Source organism: Elephas maximus, chromosome 3, assembly GCF_024166365.1.
Source record: "Elephas maximus indicus isolate mEleMax1 chromosome 3, mEleMax1 primary haplotype, whole genome shotgun sequence".
Lineage (NCBI taxonomy): Eukaryota > Metazoa > Chordata > Mammalia > Proboscidea > Elephantidae > Elephas > Elephas maximus.
Window position 1 is genome coordinate 31,862,236 of NC_064821.1, and position 25,050 is coordinate 31,887,285.

Here is a 25,050-nt window from a genome sequence, read left to right on the forward strand (position 1 = left end):
GCCAAAAAACAAACCCCTTGCAGTCAAGTCCATTCTGACTCATAGCGACCCTATAGGACACAGTAGAACTGCCCCACAGGGTTTCCAAGGAGCAGTTGGTGGATTCGAATTGCTGACGTTTTGGTTAGCAGCCAAGTTCTTAACCATTGCGCCACCAGGGCTTCTAGCTGGTGCTTAATAGATGGGTGGTGGTGTTATATAATTGTCTAAAAGGAATTCAGATTCCATTGTCACTTCTGGTATCGTAGAAGCCAGTGTTCGGGCCCACCCATAGCTCCTTGTATTCCTACTATGCACCTTTCATTCCGTTGCCCAGGCAGGTTTGTTAGGGAATTAACAGCTCCCCTGAGAGCAGCCCTTGGCTATGTGATTGATGGGCATTTGTGGATCAATACCTCAGTTCCCTCACCCCTGGGTGGGATGACTCTGAGGTGCGTCGTCTATGCTGTCTCCCTGAGGTTCCCAGTGGGACTGAGCCCCAGTTGCCCATGGTGGAACTTGCTCAATGACACACCATTCATTGGTTTCTCTTTCCTGTCTCCCTTCCCTACTCCTCTACTATGCTTCCTGGGATCATTTCACAGATGAATTCCTTACACTCAAATTCTTGTCTCAGACTCTGCTTTTGGGGGAACGGAAACGAAGACAAGCATCTCATCTACCCCATAGGTGTCTGGCCACAGCCTCAGGCCCCTGGGGTAGAAGGTCCCCCCGTGTTGCCTGAATTTCACATGGGGAACTGGGGGCTTCATCTGAACTGAAGGAAGTGGCTCAGCGCAGGCCCTGCCGGATTGCCAGGGGTATGGGGGATGGAGGCCCAGCCCCCGAGAGAAGAAACACCTCATCATTTGAAGAGCGACTCAGAATAAAATAACCACACGACACATCTCTACTGGGTAGTGCCCACTTGGACCTACATGCTGGGAGGCTGGGGCACCTGTTAACCCTGTTTTGCAGATGTGGAAACAGGTGCAGAGGCCAAGTGACCTGCTTGAGACCGCAAAGCCCAAAGGGGCCAGGGCAGGATTCCTACCCAGGTGTGGCTGCTCTAGAGCACGTGATCTTGACCGGACAAGCTCAGTGACAGCCCGTAGCTGGCAGCCCCAGGACGAGAACACTGGCAGGGCTCTTTCCTTACAGCAGGGGCCTCCCTGGGTGGCTACTTGCACAGCCCCAGTGTTTGGTGCAGCGCCTGGTAGCTCTGTCTGGACCTTAGACTCCCCTGGGCTGTTTGATACCAATTGATTTGGGGCCTCCCATCTGACCCAGTGAACCAGAACCATGGCGGGTGGGTTGGGGGCAGCCTTTAATTTTAAGGAATCTTCCCAAATGCTTCTAAGGGGTAGCAGGGTTGGGAGCACTGCTTTGGAGGAATAAGGTGGATGATGAGATTCACTGTAGCCCTCATAGCACTGATTGAGCGCTCACTGTACGTCTCGCCCTCAGCACATACATTATTGTGTTCATGCTTACCAGAGCCCTGCTGAGGGATAGTGAGGTGACAGAGGCAGGATTTGAATCTAGGTGTTTCTGGTGCCAAGGCTGACCCGTGAGATCCTGGACAAGTACAGGATCTGTAGGTCATTCTCTTCAGAGAGGCCAGCTAAGCCAGGGTCACAAGGGGAGGTTCTGATGCCAGACGCCCTGGTTCAAATCCCAGCTCAACTCCTCTTGAGGCCTTGGCAAATCACTTAACGCAAGCCACTAGCTCAGGCCTCCGTCACCTTCTCTTGGGCTGTGAATCCCCAGTGGCCATCTGGGAAGGTCTCAGAGTAAGTTTTGTGAGAGCATAAAATAAAACATCCAGGACTCCAGGGAGACCTGTTCTAGTGACATAGTTACCAAAACATTAAAAAAGGGAGATGTAATAATAAATGTAAGGAGCCCTGGAGGCGCAGTGGTTGAAGTCCTCGGCTGCTAACCAAAAGGTCGGGAGAAAGATGTGGCAGTCTGTTTCCATAAAGATTGCAGCCTTGGAAACCCTATGGGACAGTTCTACTCTGTCCTACAGGGTCGCTGTGGGTTGGAATCGACTCCACAGCAGTGGGTGTGAATAATAAATGTACCTCTTTATTAACACGTTAAGTAATGAGTTCTAGCTGTAGGCCTAATAGTCACCAGCATTGCAAAACAATGACGAACTCATTCTACATTTGGAGGTGTCTGCAGCCCCTAGAACGCAGTATGACAACATTGGATTTTTATCCACGGCATAGGTTATACCACTTATCCTGCAGGGGTTTGCTGTCTGCATCCAAGATGGGGGTGGGGGTAGGGGGGAAGTATTCAAGTTCATTTAGCGGCTGGTGAAAATAAAGATGCAATTTTTTTTCTTATCTGATTTCACGGACCCTCTGAAGTCTGGCCACAGACCCCCTTGTGGCCAATGGGCAATACTTGCATTGGTGGGAAATGAAATCAAGTTAGGGGGTCATGACCTGTGTTTAAAACAAGAAAATGGAATGGCCTAGAACAAGTTTAGAGTATAGGTCAGGTGATACAGGAGATACTTCTTTTGTGAAAATTGCATCTCAGTTACCTATACGTATATCTGCGGGCTGAGCTGTGCTGTAAAATGTATCTCTTAGTGTGGACGATGGGCAAAACAGTTTTAACACCCTGGACTTAACCTCTCTGGATCTCAGTTTCCTTATCTCTAAAATGAATGATAAGTACTCCCACCCATCAGATTGGGTGAGGAATAAACCGAGTCAATACGTACTTGGCACTTGACACTCAATAAAAGTCTTGCTGGTATCACTTGGCCAGCACGAGAACCCTAAGTGTGTTCCATGGCCATGGGCATGATGCTCAAGCCACCATGAGGGTTGAGGATCTTGGGGTCAGGTGCGGAATCCATATCCAGCACCCAGGTGCTGCTCTCAGCTCCCGCCTTTCCCACCCACAGCCCCAGCCCCAGCCCCAGCCCCAGCCCCAGCCCCAGCCCCAGCCCCAGCCCCAGCCCCAGCCCCAGCACCAAGGCTGTACTCACCAGAATCCCAAAAGCCAAGACTTTCAGCACACATTCCAGAGAGAAGAGGGAGGTGAAGACGATGTTGAACACTCTTAGAGCGTTTTCATAAGCAAGCGAGGCCCCGTAGAACTAAGGAGAGGAAGGAGGAAGGACAGGCGGGGTCAGCCAGCCGGGGTGGGGTGGGCAGGCGGCTCCTTGGCTGTCCTCCCCAGGGTGGGGCTTGAACACACAGCCTTGCTGCTCACCTCCTTTTACACCAACCTGGACCCCAGGCAAGAAAGGCTGAGCTTCCTGGTTTGGGGAGGGCCAGCTGGGGAAAGCCCAGCTCTTCCCATTCAAATCCAAACCTCCTTTACTGAGCCCTGGTGGCATAGTGGTTAAGAGTTTGGCTTACTAACCAAAAGGTCTGCAGTTGGAACCCACCAGGTGCTCCTTGGAGACCCTATGGGGCAGTTCTACTCTGTCCTATAGGGTCGTTATGAGTTGGAATTGACTCGATGGCAAGGTGTTTGGTTTTTTTTTTTTTTGGTCTCAGCTTCCTGCATGGGAGGAGAGGGGACTGTATGGGCTCCTGACAACATAGGAGGACAGAGCACCCTCCCACAGCAGGCTTTTTGCTTTGTAATCTACCTCTTTCTTCTTTTAAAATGGTATTTTTAAGTACTTTTTCTATTGTGGTAAAATATATGTAACATAATACCATCTTTTTTTTTTTTAATTGTGCTTTAAGTGAAAGTTTACAATTCAAGTCAGTTTCTCATACAAAAACTTATACACACGTTGTTATGTTACCCTAGTTGCTCTCCCTACAATGTGACAACACACTCCTTTCTCTCCACCCTGTATTTCCCGCGTCCATTCAACCAGCTCCTGCCCCTCTCTGCCTTCTCATCTCGCCTCCAGACAGGAGCTGCCCACATAGTCCCATGTGTTTAATTGAGCTAAGACGCTACACCCCTCACAAAACTTACCATCTTAACCTTTTTTAAGTGTACACTTCAGTGACATGGAGTACATTCACAGTGCTGCGCAAGCATCACCGCTATCCACTTCCAAATATTTTTTATCTCCCTTAACAGAAACTCAGTACCCATTGATCAGTCTCTCCCTATTCCTCGTTCCCGCTCTAGTCCCTCAAAACCACAACAAACAAACAAACAAACTCCAAATCCGTTGCCATCCAGTCGATTCTGACTCATAGCCACCCTGTAGGACAGAGTAGAACTGCCTCCTAGGGTTTCCAACGCTGTAATCTTCACGGGAGCAGGCCGCTACATCCTTCTCCCTTGGAGCCACCAATGGGTTTGAACTGCCCGCCTTCCAGTTAGCAGCCCAAGTACTTAACCACTGTGCCACCAGGGCTCCTCCCCCGGTCCCTAATCTACTTTCTGTCTCTATGAATTTGCCTATTCTAGATATTTTATGTAGGTGGAATCACACACTATTTGTCCTTTTGCATCTGGCTTCTTTCACTTAGCATAGTGTTTTCGAGGTTCAGCCATGTCGTAGCATGTATCAGTACTTCATTTCTCTTTACGGCCAAATACTGTTCCATCGTATGGATAAATCACATTTTGTTTGTCCGTTTATCTGTTGATGGACACTTGGGTTATTTTCACCTTTTGGGTACTGTTAATAGCCTTGCAATGAACACGGGTGCACAAGTATCTGAGTTGCTGCTTTCAATACTTTTGATTATGGATCTAGGAGTGGAATTGCTAGTCATATGGTAATTTTATGTTTAACTTTTTGAGGAACTACCACATTATTTTCCACAGTGGCTGTACCACTTTATATTCCCACCAGCAGTGAGTCCAAAAAAAAAAAAAATCTGTTGATGTTGAGTTGATTTCCACTCATAGCGACCCTGTAGGACAGAGTAGAACTGCCCCATAGAGTTTCCAAGGAGCAGCTGGTGGATTCGAACTGCTGACCTTTTGGTCAGCAGCTGAACACTTAACTACTGTGCTACCAGGGTTCCAATTTCTCCACATTCTCACCAGTACTTGTTACTTTTCCTTTTTTTTTCCTTATAATAGCCACCCTAGTAGGTGTGAAATGCTATTTCATTGTGTTTTTTTTATTTAAAAAATTTTTTTGTTGTTGAGAATTTACACAGCAAAACATACACCAATTCAATAGTTTCTACATGTACAATTCAGTGACATCGATTATATTCTTTGAATTTTACAGCCATTCTCACCTTCCTTTTCTGAGTTGTTCTTCCTCCTTTAACATAAACTTACTGCCCCCTAAGATTCTATCTTGGAGCCCTGGTGGCGCAGTGGTTAAGTGTTTGGCTGCTAACCAAAAGGTTGGCAGTTTAAATCCAGCAGCTGCTTCTTGGAAACCCCATAGGGCAGTTCTGCTCTGTCCTATAGGGTCGCTATGGGTTGGAATCAACTCAGTGGCAATGGGTAAGGCTCTAAGTTCTCAAGCTGCTGTTGTCAATTTGATTCCATATAGATAGTTCTTAAAAGAGTATGATGCTCAAGACAGACATTCTTTATTAGTTAAGCTAAAATATTGCTTGGTTTTAAGAAGACTTTAGGGGATATTTTTGGTTTAAGGTTTAAAGATTATCTCAGGGAAATAGTTTCAGGGGTTTATTCAGTCTCTATGGCTACAGAAAGTCTAGATTCCATGGAAATTTGAAATTCTGTTCTGCATTTCTCCCCTTTCGATCAGAGTTCTTCTATAGAATCTTTGAGCAAAATATTCAGTAATGGCACCATCCAATTCTTCCAGTCTCATGGCAAAGGAAGCAACTGTTCATGGGGGTAATTAGTCACACACTCCATAGCCTCCTCCTATTCCTACTTCTCCTTTCTGTGTTGCTCCAGATGAATAAACGCCAATTGTTGTGCCTTGGAAGCAAGCTTTTAAGAACCCAGGCACTCTGCAATGAACTAGGAGGCAGAACAGAAGCACTGAACATGTTATTAGGCCAATTAACTAGGATGTCCCATGAAACCATGACCCGAAACCTCCAAACCAAGGAATCAAATCTCATGAAGAGTTTGGCTGTACGTAAGCAGCCTCAGCAGCTACTTTTTTTTTTGTTATTGCAAATATGTCGTTGTGGTTTTGATTTGCATTTCCCTCATGACTGCTGAGCATCTTTTCGTGTGCTTATTGGCCATTTGTATGTTTGTGGTGCAATGAGTTCCTTTATGTGGACTTTTGCCTTGGTTCTTTGGAAAAATAGCTTGAGAGATTTTTCCCTTAAGCCCCAAGGAGTTACCTTGGCCCTAGTTTTCTACCCTAGAGGGCTTGCTACTTCTGTCCAGGTTGACTGACATTTCCTGGGTAAGCTATAAATAACATGAGATTTGATACCTTTTGTCTGGTCCTGGGGTATAGCCTGCCCTGTGACTGGTGTGCACTTTGCAGAGACTGGTCAATACACTATGCAAATGAAGTGACTGTAAACTAAGCAAATGATGTTATTATAGCCTACTATGCAAATGAAGTGTCTGTGGCCTACCGAGAAGGGATTGGTCAGTGTCATGGCTTGAAATTGATAAAAAGTTTGCTAATATATGCAGCCAACCCCACAGAGTCTGGCATACAGAAGCAGAAGGAAGAGAGAAGCAGAGAGACAGAAGGCAAGGAACTTCCTAGAAGAGCTTTAACACAGGTCAAGGGCTGTGACACTGAAGATGGTGACAGCCCTGGAAGGGGCCCTGTGGCAGAGCCGGTGGCAACAGGCCTGAAAGGGGCTCTGTTGCAGAGTTGGTGGTGACAGAGGGAAAGCCAAAGGCAGAAAGGCTGAGAGAAGGCCTTCCAGAGGGGGCCTAGAGAAGGCCCACATAGTTGAGAGGGGCTGTATATGGCAGAGAGAAAGGCCTTCTTGCTTGCATGGCCTAGAAGAATTGAGAGCGCTGTCCCGCACTAAAGAAGGGAGGGATGTGCTCTCCCCTTTGGGAAACCCTTCCAGGCTTTGCCTACATGCTTCGTAGTCCTGATGCCAACTTGCAACCTGTTGATCCTGATTGCTAGTTTTACTCTGTTACTTCCTTAATAAACTACTGAGCTGTAAGTATGGTCGTGAGTCCTGTGTGGCCACTGCAATGGATTATTAAACCCAGAAGAGAAGTAGAGAGTGCTGTGAGAGGGACAGCTGGTGTCAGAATTTGTAAAAAGGTTGGAGAGTGGAGGTATGTCTGACCTTAACTTTACAGGGATCAGCCTTGGGCTGATCTTTATTTGCATTATCCCCCTGAAGTTAGACAGGTTCTGATGCTGCTACCATTACTGCTTCACAATCTTCTTTGGAGAAATGTCTATTCAAGACCTTCGCCCATTTTTAAGTTGGTTTTTTTTTTTTGGTTCTCTCTTTTGTTGACACATGATATACATAAAGTGCACCAGTCTGGACTTTTACCAGGTACATTCCCATGAGACCACTACCGAGATCAAGAGCTAGAACTTTTCTAGAATTCCAGGAAGTTTCTTTGTACCTTTTCTTTGTTGAGAACCCACCCGAGAGGTAATTGCTATTCTGATTCCCTCTGAAGTATTCTCTCCAAAACTACATAATCGGAATGAATCCAACCTTCGGGTTATGGAAATACAGCTGATGGAAGAAGTAGTTACAGTACACTATGAAGAACAACCCATGTAAAAGGTGCATCTGCATCCTACATGCCTGGTTTCCCCAAAAAGTCAGCAGCTTGACAAAAAAAAGGCGTGGAGAGGTCAGAGACTTAAAAGACAAAAGTCCGAGGCCAGGTTCAGACGCTAGCTCCACAAAAAAACTATTTGTAAAAGACATTTTGGGGACAACTGAAGACATTTCAATATGAATATTAGATAATTATTACTAATCTCAGGCACGATAAGAATATGTAGGAAATATTTTTAGAAATGCATACTGAAGTGCTTAGTAGTAAAATTTTGTGGTGTCTATGATAAAAAAAAAAAATTTTTTTTTTAATCATTTAAGATGGAAACCCTCGTGGTGTAGGGGTTAAGTGCTATGGCTGCTAACCAAAGGGTCAGCAGTTCAAATCCGACAGGCGCTCCTTGGAAACTCTATGGGGAAGTTCTACTCTGTTCTATAGGGTCGCTAGGAGTTTGATTTTTTTTGTATCATTTAAGACTGAAGAAGAATTGATGTATTTGAATCGTGGCACTGGCAAAGAATATTGAGTATACCATGGACTGCCAGAGGAATGAACAAATCTGTCTTAGAAGAAGTATAGCCAGAACGCTCTTTAGAAACGAGGATGTGGAGACTTTGTCTCATGTACTTTGGAGATTGTGATGGTTAAGGCTGTACATCAACTTGAACTGGGCCATGGTTCCCAGTGATTTGGCAGTTATGATGTAGTTTGGCAGTTGTATAATGATGTCATCGCTTCCATGATGAGATTTGATATAATGCGATCACCTCCATGATGGGATCTGATATAATGTGATCACCTCTATGATGTGACCTGCTGTGAGTAACCAATCAGTTGAAAGGGAGTTTCCTTGGGGGTGTGACCTGCATCCAATATAGGTGCACTTTCTGGCAAGGCTCACTGGCTTTTGCTCGCTCTAGATCCTGCAGATGGCTCCTGTTCATCTGACCTGTGGTTCTTGGGACTTGAGCTAGCAGCTTACCTGCCATCCGTGGTCTGGATTTTGGGTTTGCCAGCCCCTGCAGCTAGGTGATTAGGGAGAAGCTTCTAGCCTGACCCACAGATTTGGGACTTTCTGGCCTCTACAACTACATGAACCATTTCCTTGGTCTCTCTCTCTCTATACGCTTCACTGGTTTTGCTTCTCTAGAGAACCCAGCCTAAGACAGACATGTTATTAGGAGGGACCAATTCCTGGAGAAGGACATCGTGCTTTGTAAAGTAGAAGGTCGGCAAAAAAGAGGAAGACCTTGGACTGACACAGTGGCTACAACAATGGGCTCAAACGTAACAACGATTGTGAGGATGGCACCAGACTGGGCAACATTTTGTTCTGTTACACATAAGCTCACTACAAGTCAGAACTGATTTGATGGCACCTAACAACAATCATTTAAAATATTCTAAAAAAATAGATGAAATGTCCAGAAAATGTAACTCCATAGAGATAGAAAGTAGATTAGTGGTTGCCAGAGGCTGAGGGGAGGGGGAGTGACTGCATAACGGGTACAAAGTTTTATTTCGGGGTGATAAGAATGTTCTGGAACTAGATAGAGGTGATGGTTGCAAAACATGATGAATGTCCTAAATGCCACTGACCAAAACCCATTGCCGTCGAGTCGATTCTGACTCATAGTGACCCTATAGGACAGAGTAGAACTGCCCCATAGAGTTTCCAGGGAGGGCCTGGTGGATTTGAACTGCCAACCTTTTGGTTAGCAGCTGTAGCTCTTAACCACTATGCCACTAGGGTTTCCAAATGCCACTGAAGTGTACACTTAAAAATGGTTAATTTTATGTTACGTGAATTTCATCTCAACTAAAAAAGAAAAAAAAATTAAAGATGCAAAATGTTCCAAACTGGTGATTCTGGGTGATGGGAGACTAGGAGTCCACTAGAGCTGGACGCTCAGGGTGGGGTCCTGGGACCAGCAGCACTGGTACCACCTGGGCGCTGGTTAGAAACGCAGCCTCAGGCCCATGTGGACCTGCTGGGTCAGAGCCTGCATTTGAACAAGGTGCCCAGATGATCCATGAGCACATTAGAGTCTATGAAGCACTATGTTGCAGTAACCAGTTGCCACCAAGTCAGCTCTGACTCCAGGTGACCCCATGTGTGTCAGAGTAGAACTGTGCCCCATAGCATCTTCCATGGCTGATTTTTCGGAAGCAGATCTCCAGGCCTTTCTTCTGAGATGCATCTGGGTGGACTTGAATCACCAACCTTTTGGTTAGCAGTGAAACATGTTAACCATGTGCACCACCCAGGGACTTCTATACTTTTATTTACTGTTTGTTTGGAACTGTTTGTAATAATAATAGTAACATAAAAGAAAAGAACTTACTTTCACAGAGGTATTTTCAGGCGACAACTGGCACTGCTTTCTCACCACTCAAAAATTCAGTTATGATTTATGGTGTGTTTTTGATATGCCAACCCATATTGACCCTCTGGGGCAGAGTAGCACTGCTCCATAGGATTTCCAAGGCTTTAATCTTTACAGAAGCAGACTGCCACATCTTTCTCCCATGGAGTGGCTGGTGGGTTCGAAATGCTGACCTTTCGGTTAGCAGTTGAGTGCTTAACCACTGTGCCACCAGGACTCCTATAGAGTCACTACGCAGTCGCTATGAGTCGGAATTGACTTGATGGCAATGTTTTTTTTTATTATGTGCCAGGAGATGCGCTAGGGTCTTTGCATGAATTTTCTCACTTAACCCTCACCCCAACCTGGAAGTTTAAGCACTATGATTATTGTTCTCATTTTACTGACAGGGAAACCGAGGCCCTGACAGGTCACTCACTGGTCACTTGTCCAAAGTTAAACAGTGAGTGACATGTCAGAGCTGGGCTTGTATCAGGCCTTTGGACTCCAAACCTCAGGGTGGAAGGTTCTGACCTTTCACCCTGAAGAGGCTTCCTGGCCCCAAGAGTCATCAAGCCCTTGCCTGCCCTTTCCTCATTTCATTTGTCCAACATCTATTGAGGGCCTCTTCTACCCCAGAAGTTCAGGGGTGACCAGCATGGGTCTGGGCTCCTAGGGCTCAGAGGCTGGTGGGGAAGACAGTTGTGCAAACAGACACTGAAACTGAGGAATGTGAGACAACTGATAGGATGCTTGCAGAGACGGCACCCAGTGCTGTCTGGAGAGGTCAGGGAAGGCTTCCTGGAGGAAAAGTGAGGCAGGCAGGGTGTGGGGCGGGGGCGTGCATCAGGTGGAGGTAATGGCTGGTGCACAGGCTCAGTGGTGAAGCTGCGTGTGGTCTGCCTGGGAAACTGCAGATGGTCTATTCTGCTGGGGGGGATGGTTAGGGAATGAAGCAGGCAGTAAGCAGTGCTGAGGGGGCTGGGCTCTGTGCCGGGGACACGGGGAGGCCCTGATGGCAGGGCTGGCGTGGAGACTCACCTTCATCATGAGCACGATAGTGTTGAGGGCGATCATGGCCATGATGGTGTACTCGAAGGGTGGGGACACCACGAACTGCCACATGCGGTACTGGAAACTCTGCTTGTTCTGAGGCATGTGGCGTGTCAGCGGCTTGGCGCTGATGGCAAAGTCGATGCAGGCCCTCTGCGGGAGGAATGCCGAGGGTTGGGCAGAGCAGGGGCGAGGTGCCTGGACTTCAAGCCCCCACTCCAGCTCACCTGCTTGAATTGCTGTCTCTTTGCCCCCAGCAGACTTTCTGGAGTCCCCGTCTGCTCCTCACTGCCACTGCTTTCTTCTCGAAAAAGCTACGGCTACCTGAGAATTCACCCTTGGCCACACCTTGAGCTGACTCCTCCGTGATCTCATCGTGTCTTCTTAGCAAATATGTGAAGTAGGTACTATCAATAGCCCCACTTTATAGATGAGGAAAACAGAGGCTCCCAGAGGTTAAGCCACTTGGCTGAGGTGGCACAGCTGCCAAGTGGGGCAAAGTTGAATTTAAACCAAAGTCTGATTTTGAAGCTTAACCATTGTCCTACTCAGCCTTCTCTTTCTCACTAAATGCCTTGTTTCTCCTATTTGAGGGAGGGAGAGAGGGAGCAATGGTGGCTATTAAGTCCTAGGGGCCAGCAGAGCAGAGGAAGAATGCATTCTGGTTCCTCCATGGAGCTTGGATGAGGCCAGAAGGGCAGAGGACCATACCTGCATTCTCTGGGGGCTATATTTTCATTCATAAATATTCACTGGCTTTCCCTGGAGGAGATTATACATTCCCGTCCCACTGACATCAGATATAAACCTGTCACTGGCTCTGGCCAATGAACTGTGAGCAGAAGTGACGTAAGTCACTTCTAGGCATAATCCTCAAGAGCTGAAACATGGTTGGCCCCGCTCTTTTTGATTTGCCATGTCCCAGAGAGGCTGCTCTGCCAGCCTGGGGACCAGGAGAGATGACATGGAACAGAGCCATGGCTGACTTGCAGTAGACAAGAACCAAGAGCAGGAAATAAATGCCTCTTTGATGTCTACAACTGAGGTGCTGGGGTTGCTGTTACTGCAGCACAACCTGGTCTGAACTGACTGATAAACACACATTCCATGCAGTGTGTTCCCTCTGGAAACCATAGGAGGGCTGCCCTGCAGACTGGTCTCTGTTGTTCCCTCCCCAGAGGCCCCCAAAGCTACTTCCTGGGTGTGTGTACGGGGTGTCAGCTCTTAAAACCAAACCCATTGCTATTGAGTTGATTCCTACTCATAGCGACCCTATAGGACAGAGTAGAACTGCCCCATAGGGTTTCCAAGGCTGTAATTTTTATGGAAGCAGATTGCCAAATCTTTCTCCTATGGAGTGGCTGGTGGGTTTGAACCACAGATCTTTTGGTTCGCAGCTGAGCACTTAACCATTGTGCCACCAGAGCTCCTTGTCAGCTCTTAAGGGGGGATGCAATTGGGAAGTGGCACCTCATTTTTCTCCAGGCTGTATTCCTCCATCATCTTGTCCCCCTGCTCCTGGAAGGTGATGATGATCAAGGCCACGAAAATGTTGACAAAGAAGAAGGGGAACACCACAAAGTAGACGACATAGAAGATGGACATCTCCATGCGGTACCCGGGGCTGGGGCCCTGGTTCTCGAAGGTGGCATCCACCGAGTGCTTGAGGACCCTGTGTGGGGTGGGTGAGGGAGGAGAGGCAGGGCGGAGAGAGGAGGGTGCCCAAGAGGTGACGAGGAGGGTAGGGAGAGGGTGAAGTGGGACAGGGATATGGGAGTAGAGGAAAATATTAGGAGGAAATGAAATGAAAGTAGTAACTGTTCTCCAACTCTATAAAGACCATGAGAAACTCTAAAGACCATATGCATATGAAAGCTGGACAATGAAAAAGGAAGACCGAAGAAGAATTGACACCTTTGAATTGTGGTGATGGTAAAGAATATTGAATATACCATGGACTGCCAAAAGAATGAACAAATCTGTCTTGGAAGAAATAACCACAATGCTCCTTAGAAGCAAGGATGGTGAGACTGTCTCACATACTTTGGACATGTTGTCAGGAGGGATCAGTCCCTGGAGGAGGACATCATGCTTGGTAGAGCAGAGGGTCATCGAAAATGAGGAAGACCCGCAACGAGATGGACTGACACAGTGGCTGCAACAATGTGCTCAAGCATAAAAGCAATTGTGCGGATGGCGCAGGACCAGGCAGTGTTTCGTTCTGTTGTGCATAGGGTCGCTATGAGCCGGAACTGACTCGACTGTACCCAACAACAAGAAAGGCCACGGTTACTCTGGGAAGATATAAGTCTTCCCACCGTCTTGGTCTCTGGGGAGTGTTGACAACAATACCAGGTACTTGGACTGCCACACACTGAGGCTCTAGCACATACCAGATGTGATGTTCCATAGTCTATTAATTTTCCCAGCAAGCCTCTCAGGTAGATTATTACTGGTTCCATCATGCACACAAAGAGACTGAGGTTCTACAATCTAAAGTGACTTTTCCAAGATCATCCACTCAAAAGTGGCCAACTGGTGATTTGAAGCCAGGTTTACAGCGATGGATGGGAAAAAGTACAGGGTCATGGAGGCAGGTGTATGGGGGGTATTTAACCTCAGTGAAGGTAGGTGCTGAGGAGGGGCAGTGGGGACACACACCCGAGTGTGCATAGGTGCTGTGCAGTTACCCAGGTAAGACAGGGAACAGCGGGCCCCCCAAATCTACTAACAAAGTACCAGGAAATGGGCCAGGAAGGAAAAACAAAGCCAGTCCCCAGAACAATGGGGCAGGGTATCAGAAAATAGCCTGTAAACTTCTTTAAAGTTGTCTCTCAGAAGCAGCTGGAGAAAACCAGCCCCAGGGTCATGTGCAGAACATCCACCTGTGACCGCTGTGTGACCTTCGACCGGGGCAGCAGCAGCCGGGAGACTGAGCAGGCACAACAACCCATAATAAGTCCTGCTACGAATCCTAGAGGCCTCCGGGACAGAAGCCATCTTAGAAAGCTGCTGGGCACGCACCATAGTTAACATATCCCCACCTATGTCTGTGAATAAACATGAATCTTTTCCCGCCTAAGAACTTTAAAAAACCCAGGTTAGTCTTCTGTTCTGTGAAGATGGGGGTAAGTGTTGCTCTAGGCCCTCCTTGTCTCCGCTTGCAAGCCTCTTCAATAAAGCTTTGCTCGTGTGGAAAACTCTACAGGCCTTACCTGCTCATCCTTGACCAGTGAGAGGCAAGAACCTTATTCTGGTAACACAGGTACACTAGGCTGCTCAAAGGCTTTGTGTCTAAGGGATGCTATTCATACTCAGACATGATAGATTGTTGTATTTATTGTATTTATTATAACAGTTTCTTGGCAGGTGGCCATAAAGTCCCTTGTTTGAACAAAATCATTAAGTATATTGCAACAATTTCCTGACAGTCTTTTAAAATTTTGCTCAAAGGTGCCTTATGGGTAGCACTGGCCCCGTGTTTGTGAGTCCTGGGTGTGTGTGGGGGTGGGTACACTCAGGTTGGTGTGTTTGCTGAGAGAGGGAGAGAGGGGAGGGTGCTGAGGGCACAGGCTGGAATCTGCCAGGCCTTCAATCTGGTGTTTCCAAGACCTCTGGGAGGAGGAATAGTACTAGGGTGAGGAGAGTGAGGCATTCACCTTGGGCACAAAGTAAAGGGGCACCAAAAACTCAGTCATCCAGTAAAGAATATTTTACAGTAATAATTTAGAAGATCAAAATTAATGCTAAAAAGTCCACAATGAACAAAACATCAACATCTTAAATAAAGGCAGGGTCTGCCTTGGCCCTTGCAACACTGGGGCTCACCTCCTCACCCCAATCCTGGCCCTGACTGGGAGAAAACAGTCTCGCGGTCAAACAGACTTGGAAGAGGCCATGTCGACACCCCCACCTTGGAGGTTAGTGTCATTCATCAGCAGAGGGAGGGGTACGTGGCGGCCTGCTCCTGCACACGTGGTGCCTTCTCTGAATCAGAAATGCAACCACGCAGGGAGAAGAAAGCCCTGGGTGCTCAAGGTTTGGCAAGCTGGGTCAGGGCTGGATTTCAGCCCCTACAAGCCCAGCCACATGTCGGGGCTGCTGTCATGCGGGTAGCCTCTCACGGGTCCTGGCCATCTCGGGAAGCCAGGAACGAAGCCTTTTTCTCCAAGACCTCTCTTGGGTTCTCAGGCCCTTAATCCTCCTGAATGCTGCCCTGCCTCCGAGCCCATCCCAGAGTTCTCTCCAGTTACACTACTTACTGTGGCCAGCCTTCCCCTGTGGACACGGTGAAGAGGGTCAGCAGAGCCCACAGCACGTTGTCGTAATGGAACTCATACTTCTTCCACTCTCGGTCCCGGGCTTTTACCTCGTTCTTCTCATAGAGGAGATACTTGCCGCTGCCACAAAGAGCAGGGCTGTTAGTCAGTGGGGGAGGGCAAGTGTAGGGGCCACCAGGGACAGGAGGAGGAAAAGGGGTCCACCTACTCTGCCTCTGTGGCCCGAGAAGCAGTGGCCCCTGCTATTACTCACTCTGAAACACACCTCCCGCAAAGGTTTCAAATAAAGGATCGTGGACGCATATTAATATCCCCAACCTGATAAAGGTGACTACTAGAAGGTTCAACAACCAGTTTATGGCTCATTCTGGGGGATTGTGGGTACAGCCACGTGGAGACAAATCCACAGGGTGGCGCCAGGGTCCTGCACCAGGTGGGTAAGACGACTCAGAGCCAGCACCCACTTTCAGGGTGGGAGCCTCAGGCTGGGAGGGTTCTTAACGAGTCTCAGGAGAAAGACAGAGGGCACATTTCTGGGCTCATTCAGCCAAGGGAGGCTGCTGCTGCTTCCCCTCTCAGCCCTTTTCAGAGCTGGAAACGAAGGCTGGCCTCAGACTCTCAGCTAAATGGCTGGGATCCTTCCAGTTTCAGGAACTGACCACCAAAATAACAACAGGCTACCACGTGCCACATGGTTAACACCCTACAAGAGCAACAATAGCAATCTTACTCATGTTGAGTTTGTTAAAGGCTCTGCCCTTCCCTCGGCTGGGCATGTGTGAGGATTGAGCCTACTGTGGCAGGACCTCGGGTTCACAATCCCTTCTCCACAACTCCCAAATCCAGAAAGCTCTGAAAACCAGACTTTTTTCTCCTAGCTCAGGGTTTGGCAAATCACAGCCCACCGACCCAATCTGGCCAGCTGCCTGTTTTTTTTTCCAGCCTAGTAGGTAAGAAAGGTCTTCATATTTTTAAACAGTTGAAAACAAATGAAAAGAATGTATTTTATGAGGTGTAAAAATGATATGAAGTTCATATTTTAGTTTCCAGGAACTGGAAGGCAGCCACACCCACTCAGTTAGGTATCGTCTGTGACTGCTTTCACGCCACAGTGGCAGAGCTCAGTCGTCGCAAGAGACTGTATGTATGGCCTACACAGTCGAACATACTAACGATGTGGCTCCTTAAGAAAAAGTTTGCTGGTCTCTGATCTAATTCATTTGGCAGCAAAACCTGACCTGAGGATGTCTCTTTATAATTGTCATTTATCTTAGTTGATACAAATAGTAACATGTTTCACTGCAGAAATACTTAGTGTTTGATTACACTGATGCCTTACGCTCAGTTGGGTTGTTTGATCCTACGTGGTATATGGACTATATAACTTGCCTAAAATCTGAAATAATTCTGAATTCCCAAACACATCTGGCTTCAAAGGTTTTGGATGAGGGGTTGCGGACGTGTACTCATATCTCCAACCTGACAAAGGTGGCCATCAAAAGGTTCAGTACCCAGCTTGTGGCTCATCCTGTAGCAGCGGGCAGTGACTCAAGTTACAAAAATGTTTTCCTTTCTACTCCAGATCCAAGCTGCTTGTCATCGAGTCACTTGCAATGCCTGTCAGCCCAGTCCCAAGCCCAAGTGGCCAGCACCACCCCCACCTGCCAGTCCCAGTGGGGATGCCTGGGAGGTGGGACCCACCGGCAGTCTTTCTCGAACTCCTTGGATTCATCTGTGCAGTGGAAGAACTTCCCCTTGAAGAGCTGCACGGCCACCACGGCGAAGATGAACATGAAAAGCATGTAGACGATGAGGATGTTGAAGACATTCTTCAGGGAGTTCACCACACAGTCAAACACGGCCTGGTGGGGTCAAGAGAGGGCATGAGGGGTGGGGGGCTGCCAGCCGCCACCTCCAGCAGCCCGTAATACCAAAGTGCCCACTTCACAGACCAGGACATGAGCCAAGCCCCTCATATAAGGCCACATAGCTCCGAGAAGCGATGGGGCTGGACTCAAACCTGCGTGTCTCTGTATCTAAAACCTCTGGTCTCAACCCCTGGGCAATGGGTTCACTTCTCTGAGCCTCTCAGAAGTAAGCCCATGGCTCTTCAGGGCACGAGGAAAGGTGCTCACTGTGAGGCTGTTTCCTGTTAAATCTGTCCCCTGCCTGCCTGGGGCTGGAGTCTCCTCCCTTTACCCAGTCGGTGGCTCTCTGGATTTGAGAGATGACTGACTCCACATGTGTGATTCTGAAAAATCCAAGTTGATTCTGACTCCTAGTGACACCATAGTACAGAGTAGAACAGCCCCATAGAGCTTCTAAGGAGCATCTGGTGGATTTGAACTGCCATCCCTTTAGTTAACAGCCGTAGCACTTAGCCACTACACCACCAGGGTTTCCCACACGTGTGATAGTTAACACTGTGCGTCAACTTGGTTAGGCTATGGTGCCCAGTCGTTAAGCATAGCCTAGTTGCTGTTATAAAGTTGTTAGATGTGATCAAAATCTGTTGGCTTCAAGTAAATCTGGTGACTTTCCTTAATAGAGGAGGGCCTCAGCCAATCAGCTGATAGGACAATAGGGTTTCCTTTTTGGTGTATTCTACCTCCAGACTATAAACAGTTGTTTTGCCAGGATGATCTTACTCTTCATTCTTCTCATCACCTGAACTATGGATTTTGGGACGCAAGCTGGCTGGGGTCTCCAGCCTGTCACCTGACCTATGGATTTTGGATTTGCCAGCTCCTCCCAATTGTGTGAACCAATCCCCTGAAGTAAACAATTTATACCGATCTATCTTCTATCTTCTGTCTGTCTATCTTCTATCTATGTATCTATCTTCTGTCTGTCTACCTATCTACCTACCTGCCCATCTATCCACCCATCCATCCATCCACCCATCCACCTAGTTGTTTCTCTAGAGAACTCTGACAAAGACAATGTGCCTTGGAAATCCTGCCCTGGGGAGGATGGAAGGATTCTATCTAGAGAAGCTGGGGTCCCGGCCCAGAATGTCCCCCACCTGTGACTGCAGTTCTGCAACTGCCCTTCAGACACTGCTCGGGGCTTTTCAGGGTAGCCTGCCTGGTTTCACTGTGCTCCCGACCGCCTGACCAGAGTGGTCCCTAACTGCAAGTGGGCATCAAGGCTTGTCGAACCTACTGGAATTTCAAGCAAGCTTTGCCATCTTTCCCTAGGGAGGTGCTAGCTTTCATGGGCCTTCAAGGGACTCGTGACCCAGAAAACAGCTAAGAACAAAGTAATGCTGGAATTTCACGTGTTTTAACTCAAGCTTTCTTCTTCCAAGGGCAATCACATTTCTTCTTTTTTAAACATTCATCAACAATGGGGACTTTGTATCAACGTTTCCAAAACCACAAGTGGCACACCCCTGATGATATCAGAGATACTTCTAGGTGATACAGGAGCCCAACATTAAATAACACTGAATCGTGTGGTAACAGTTATTCTCTCTCCAATTCTCGCAGGTACAATAGAAGGGCTTGCTTAGTTGCTACTATGTTTTTGACACCTGACACTGATACTTTCCCTTTTCAACCAACAGCAGGCATGCTCAAAGCCTTTGGCAGGCAACTATATTTGGCTAGATTTTAATACCAATATCCTATTTTCTTTGAATAGATATTTAGTTTTACTTTCTATTAACAGTGGATCTGCTTTTCAACTTGGGACAGGGATATATCATTTCCTTTATTAAATTAATTTTATTAAGTAAAAAATAAGGTGACTTGATTTAACCAAATCCGTTGCCTTCGAGTTGATTCCAACTCATAGTGATCCTACAGGGCAAAACAGAACTGCCCCATAGGTTTATCCAAGAACTGGCTGGTGGATTCGAACTGCCAACCTTTTGGTTAACAGCTGAGCTCTTAACTACGGTGCCACCAGGGCTCATTGATTTGAAGAAACATATTAAGTAACAGATCATACGGGTGGCCCTCAGGCAGAGCAAAAATTGAAAAGGGATTGTGTTTCATTTCTTGCTTCTGGAGGCCAAGCTTTTGGGAAAAGCTGATTGATGAGATTTTAGAGCTCAGAACAGTTAGATGACCTGTCAAAGGTTGGTCCTCTTTCCCAGGTGAGCTTTACACCCTGTTTTAGCCACACAACACCTTCATGGAGTCCTGAGCTCCAGACTTTTCATTTAATGCAAAACTGTCACAAATACAGATTTTGTTGGAGCCACTGACTTTACTGCCATCTGCTGGAAAGTTGTAATAATAAATATACCCACATATGATGGAAACCCTGGTGGCGTAGTGGTTAAGTGCTACAGGGGCTAACCAAAGGGTTGGCAGTTCGAATCCGCCAGGCGCTCCTTGGAAACTCTATGGGGCAGTTCTACTCTGTCCTTTAGGGTCGCTATGAGTTGGAATCGACTAGACGACAGTGGGTTTGGTTTTTTTTTTGTTCCACATATGATGCCACCACTTGTCAGTTTGTCATGCTGTGGTGGTCTGAATGTCGCTGTGAAGCTGGAAGTTATGCTGCTGGTGTTTCAAGTAACAGCAGGGTCTTCCATGGTGGACAGGTTTCAGCAGAGCTTCCAGACTAAGACAGACTAAGAAGAAGGAACTGTTCATCTACTTCTAAAAAAACTGGCCAGTGAAAACTTGTGAATAGTAGTGGAACATTGATATAGTGCTGGAAGATGAGTTCCTCAGGTTAGAAGGCACTCAAAATACGGCTGGGGAAGAGCTGCTCCCTCAAAGTAGAGTCAACCTTAATGATGTGGATGGAGTAAAGCTTTTGAGATTTTCATGTGCTGATGATGTAGCCTGACTTAAAACAAGAAAACAGCTGCAAACATCCATTAATAATCAGAATGTGGAATGTACAAAGTATGAACCTAAGAAAGTTGCTGTTGTCAAGCATGAAATGGAATGCTCGAAGACAGATATCCTAGGCCTTAGTGAGCTGAAATGGACTGGTATTGGCCATTTTGAATCAGACAATCATATGGTCTACTATGCTGGGAATGACAAATTGAAGAGGAATGAATGGCATTACGTTCTTTGTCAAAGAGAACATCTCAAGATCTCTCCTGGAGCACAGTGCTGTCAGTGATAGGACAATATTCATATGCCTACAAAGAAGAAGTTAATATGACTATCATTTAAATTTATGCACCAGCCACAAATGCCAAATATGAAGAAATTGAACATTTTTACCAACTTCTGCAGTCTGAAATCGATCAAACATTCAATCAAGATGCATTGATAATTACTGGTGATTGGAATGCAAAAGTTGGAAACAAGGAAGAAGGATCAGTAGTTTGAAAATATGGCCTTGGTGATAGAAATGATGCCAGCAATCGAATGGTAGAATTTTGCAAGGCCATTGACCTATTCACTGGAAATACTTTTTTTCAACAACATAAACGGTGAATACACATGTGGACTTTGCCGGATGAAATACACAGGAATCAAATCAACTACATCTGCGGCAAGAGACAATGGAAAAGTTCAATATCATCAGTCAAAACAAGGCCAGAGGCCGACTGCGGAACAGACCATCAACTGCTCATATACAAGTTCAAGCTGAAACTCAAGAAAATTAAAACAAGTCTATGAAAGCCAAAGTATGACCTTGAGTATATCCCAGCTGAATTTAGAGGCCATCTCAAGAATAGGTTTGATGCATTGAACACTAATGACCGAAGACCAGGCAAGTTGTGGACATCATATATGAGGAAAGCAAGAGGTCATTAAAAAGACAAGAAAGAAAGAAAAGACCAAAATGGATGTCAGAAGAGACTCTGAAACTTGCTCTTGAATGTAGAGTAGCTAAAGTGAATGGAAGAAAGGGCAGCTCAAAAAGACAAGGTAAACTATTACAATGAAATGTGCAAAGATCTGGAGTTAGAGAACCAAAAGGGGAGGACACACATGGCATTTCTTAAGCCGAAAGAACCGAAGAAAAAATTCAAGCCTTGAGTTGCAGTACTGAAGGTTTCTATGGGCAAAATATTGAACAATGCAGGAAGCATCAAAAGTAGGAATACACAGAGTCACTATACTAAAAAGAATGTCAGTGTTCAACCAATTTGGGAGGCAGAATATGATCCAGAACTGATGGTACTAAAGAAAGAAGTCTAAGCTTCACTGAAGGCATTGTTGAAAAACAAGGCTCCAGGAATTAATAGGATACCAACTGAGACGTTTCAACAAACGGATGCAACACTGGAAGCCCTCACTTATCTATGCCAAGAGATTTGGAAGACAGCTACTTGGCCAACTGATGAAGAGATCCAAATTTGTGCCCATTCCAAAGAAAGGTAATCCAACAGAATGTGGAAATTATCAAACAATATCATTAATATCACATGCAAAAAAATTTTTGCTGAAGATAACTCAAAAATGTTGCAGCAGTACATTGACAGGGAATTGCCAGAAATTCAAGCCAGGTTCAGAAGAGGATGTAGAATGAGGGATGTCAGATGGATCCCGGCTGAAAGCAGAGAATACCAGAAAGATGTTTACTTATGTTTTATTGACTATGCAAAGGCATTCGACTGTGTGGATCATAAAAATGATAGATAACATTGCAAAGAATGAGAATTACAGAACACTGAACTGTACTCATGTGGAACCTGTATATAGACCAAGAGGCAGTCATTCGAACAGAACAAGGGGATACTTTGTGGTTTCAAATCAGGAGAATGTGCATCAGGGTTGTATCCTTCCACCATATTTATTCAATCTGTATGCTGAGCAAATAATCTGAGAAGCTAGGCTATATGAAGAAGAATGTGGCATCAGGACTGGAGGAAGACTCATTAACAACCTGCGATATGCAGATGATACAACTTTGTTTGCTGAAAGCGAAGAGACTTGAAGCACTTACTGATAAAGATCAAAGATTACAGCCTTCAGTAGGGATTCCACCTCATCATAAAAAAAAACAAAACACAACCTCACAAATAGACCAATAAGCAACATCATGATAAAAAAAAAAAAAAAAAAAACATGATAAATGGAGAAAATATTGAGTTGTCAATGGTTTCATTTTTACTTGGATCCACAATCAGTGTCCATGGAAGCAGCAACAGGAAATCAATTGATGTATTGCACTGGGCAAATCTGCTACAAAAGACCTCTTCCAAATGTTAAGAAGCAAAGAGATCACTGTGAGGACGAATGTGTGCCTGACTCAAGCCATGATATTTTCAATCACCTCACGTGCATGTGAAAACTGGGCAAGAAATACGGAAGACCAAAGAAGAATAGATGCATTTGAATTGTGGTGTTGGTGAAGAATACTGAATATGCCATGGACTGCCAGAAGAAGGAACAAACCTGTCTTGGAAGAAGTACGGCCAGAATACTCCTTAGAAGTGAGCATGGCAAGACGTCGTCTTACATACTTTGGACATGTTATCTGGAGGGACTAGTTCCTGGAGAAGTACATCGTTGTTTGGTAAAAAGTAGAGGATCAGTGAAAAAGAGGATGACTCTCGGCGAGCTGGCCTGACACAGTGGCTGCAACAATGGGCTCAAACATAGCAATGATTATGAGGATGGTGCAGGACCTGGCAGTTTCGCTCTGTTGTACACTGGGTCTCTATGAGTCAGAACTGATTGGATGGCACCTAACAACAATAACAACATATATGATGATGTCTGTGATGCTATTAGTACTGCCCTCGCCCCCCAATGTAGCATCCTCGAACAGTGTGCTACCTGCTCCACTGTACACGGCAACCCTGACAGGTCCTCCATGCCCCCAGTCTCACCTTGAGCTTTGGCAACCGCTTGATGGTTTTAAGAGGTCGTAGCACCCGGAGGACTCGGAGGGATTTAATCGTGTTGATGTCCTTTCCTTTGCTGTTGCCACTGTAGAGGGACGGTAGGGTGGGGAGAAGGGGAGAGATGGAGCGAGGTCAGGCTGAGTGGTGGGGGGCCCACAGCTCCACACGACACCATCCTCCTAGGCTTACACATCTGGGAACCTGGCGTGGCCCTGCCCTTCCTGGAGAAGAGCGGTCCAAGTCACCTGCTAATTTTAGGCTTGGGAGCTAGTGACCAGATGGCTTTCTGTGGTTCTGGTCTCAGGGTTTATAGGATGAGAGCTAGAAGACATGAGCCTGGAACTGCAGGGCCCTCTGCCACCTGGTTGGGCCTGAACAGCTGCATACAGTGGCCTCAAACCCAGCAAAAGGGTGCTTGCCGCCCCCTCCCCAGCCCCTACACAGCTATTTTCAGAATAGCTCTTGGTTTAGAGTTTGGGAGTGCCCTGTGTGCTGCCTTTGGAGGTGGTCTTCATGGGCTCTTAGAAAATGGGATATCTCCCCCTCCAACAGGATTCAAGATGATGTTTAAAGTGTCCCTTAAACCAAGGCCTCCTTCCCCGACATTCCCCAAGCCCACAGGGGAGGAAAGAACCCGATTATCAAGTGCAGACTGAACCACTGCCTCATTCTTCCAAGGGGTCTTAGCCCATCTTTGTCAGAGAGCTACTTGGAGGCTCAGTCCTGGGTCCATCTGGCCTGAACTTACCAATGCAGATCCCAGGGCCACCATGACACCCTAGGCCAGCCACGATTCAGTTCTCCCAAATAGAAGGAGGGTTTCAGGCATGGCCATCAACATGCTTGTGGTTATAGGAATTCACCAACTGCCCAGTTGACCAAAGGCGAAACCTGAGAGTCATGTTCAGGCCGTATCCCCACTAGGTCGCTCCCCTAACAGCACCACCATCTGTCCATGGTCACCACCTTAGGTTAGACCTCTACCACCCATCTCCCAACTTTCTCCCCCTCCCTGTCTCTTTCCTGCACACAGTGGCCAATGCCATTGGTCATGTCACTCTCCTGCTCAAAATCATTTCAGTGCATCTAATTCCTAAAAGAACAAGAGCAAATGGCATTCGAGGCTCTTCAAAATCTAACCCAACTTACCTGTCCATTCTCAATTATTGCCGCACCCCAAGCCCCAGCCACACTCATTTGACTCTGTCTGCTTTTGCAGATATTGTTCCCACTGGTAGAAATGCCCTCCCCAGCTCCATTCACAGAACTACCTGGCCTTCAAGGCCCAAATTAAATGTCTCTTTATCCAACAGTCTTCCCTGCCTGCCAATCCCCTGGGCCCTGCCAGGCTCGATTGCTGCTTTGGAATCATCTTTGTTTCTGCCTTTGCCTTCCAGCTTTGGACAGAAAACTCCTCAAAGGCTTAAACTGTGACATATTCTTTTACATGTTCATTTTCCCTTTAATCTTATTTCTTGTCTCACATCGAACTTGGGCCTGTGTGAGTGAATCCAGGCCCGAGTCCTCTGGGGTCTCCTAGCAAACATCTCCCTGCAGATAATCTCCTGGGCATGAGCCAAGCTGCCCAGAGACCCCCACCACGGAATCCAGGTGTCTGGGTGCAAAAGCATTCTTCTTCATGCCATCTGCTTTTCAAGGGTTCCCTTCTCTCTCTTTTCCAAGGAATAAAGAGGAGAACTGGACTTAAAAAAAAAAAAAAAGTATATATATATATCCTGCCAGGCACAGGCATGCTGCAGGATTCAGTTGTCTGAACATTTTTTTTTTTTTTTTTTAAGCCAGAGCCATTGTCATTATCTTAAGGTTGTGCCCCCAAAGTGGTCACCAGGGGACACAGAACTAAAGAACTGGATCACACAGGGAAAATGTCATTTCTTCTTCAAGTGTCTTTCAGGCCTCTGCTTTGTCAGAGAGAAAGTCTCTGGGAGGTGTGGGTAGGTCTTTAACGCCTTAC

The 25,050-nt window shown here is 46.6% G+C and overlaps 1 protein-coding gene across 1 annotated transcript in view; it reads right to left on the minus strand.

The window, feature by feature from the left end:
* Positions 1-25,050, minus strand: part of CACNA1A (calcium voltage-gated channel subunit alpha1 A) — a 366,456-nt gene that overhangs the window by 33,985 nt on the left and 307,421 nt on the right. The window contains exons 27-32 of the mRNA XM_049877067.1: positions 23,061-23,160; positions 17,003-17,163; positions 15,284-15,421; positions 12,492-12,693; positions 11,010-11,174; positions 2,993-3,103 (exon numbers count right to left, since the gene is read on the minus strand). Coding sequence (XP_049733024.1) covers positions 2,993-3,103; positions 11,010-11,174; positions 12,492-12,693; positions 15,284-15,421; positions 17,003-17,163; positions 23,061-23,160 — 877 coding nt within the window. The remainder of the gene's footprint in view (positions 1-2,992; positions 3,104-11,009; positions 11,175-12,491; positions 12,694-15,283; positions 15,422-17,002; positions 17,164-23,060; positions 23,161-25,050) is intronic.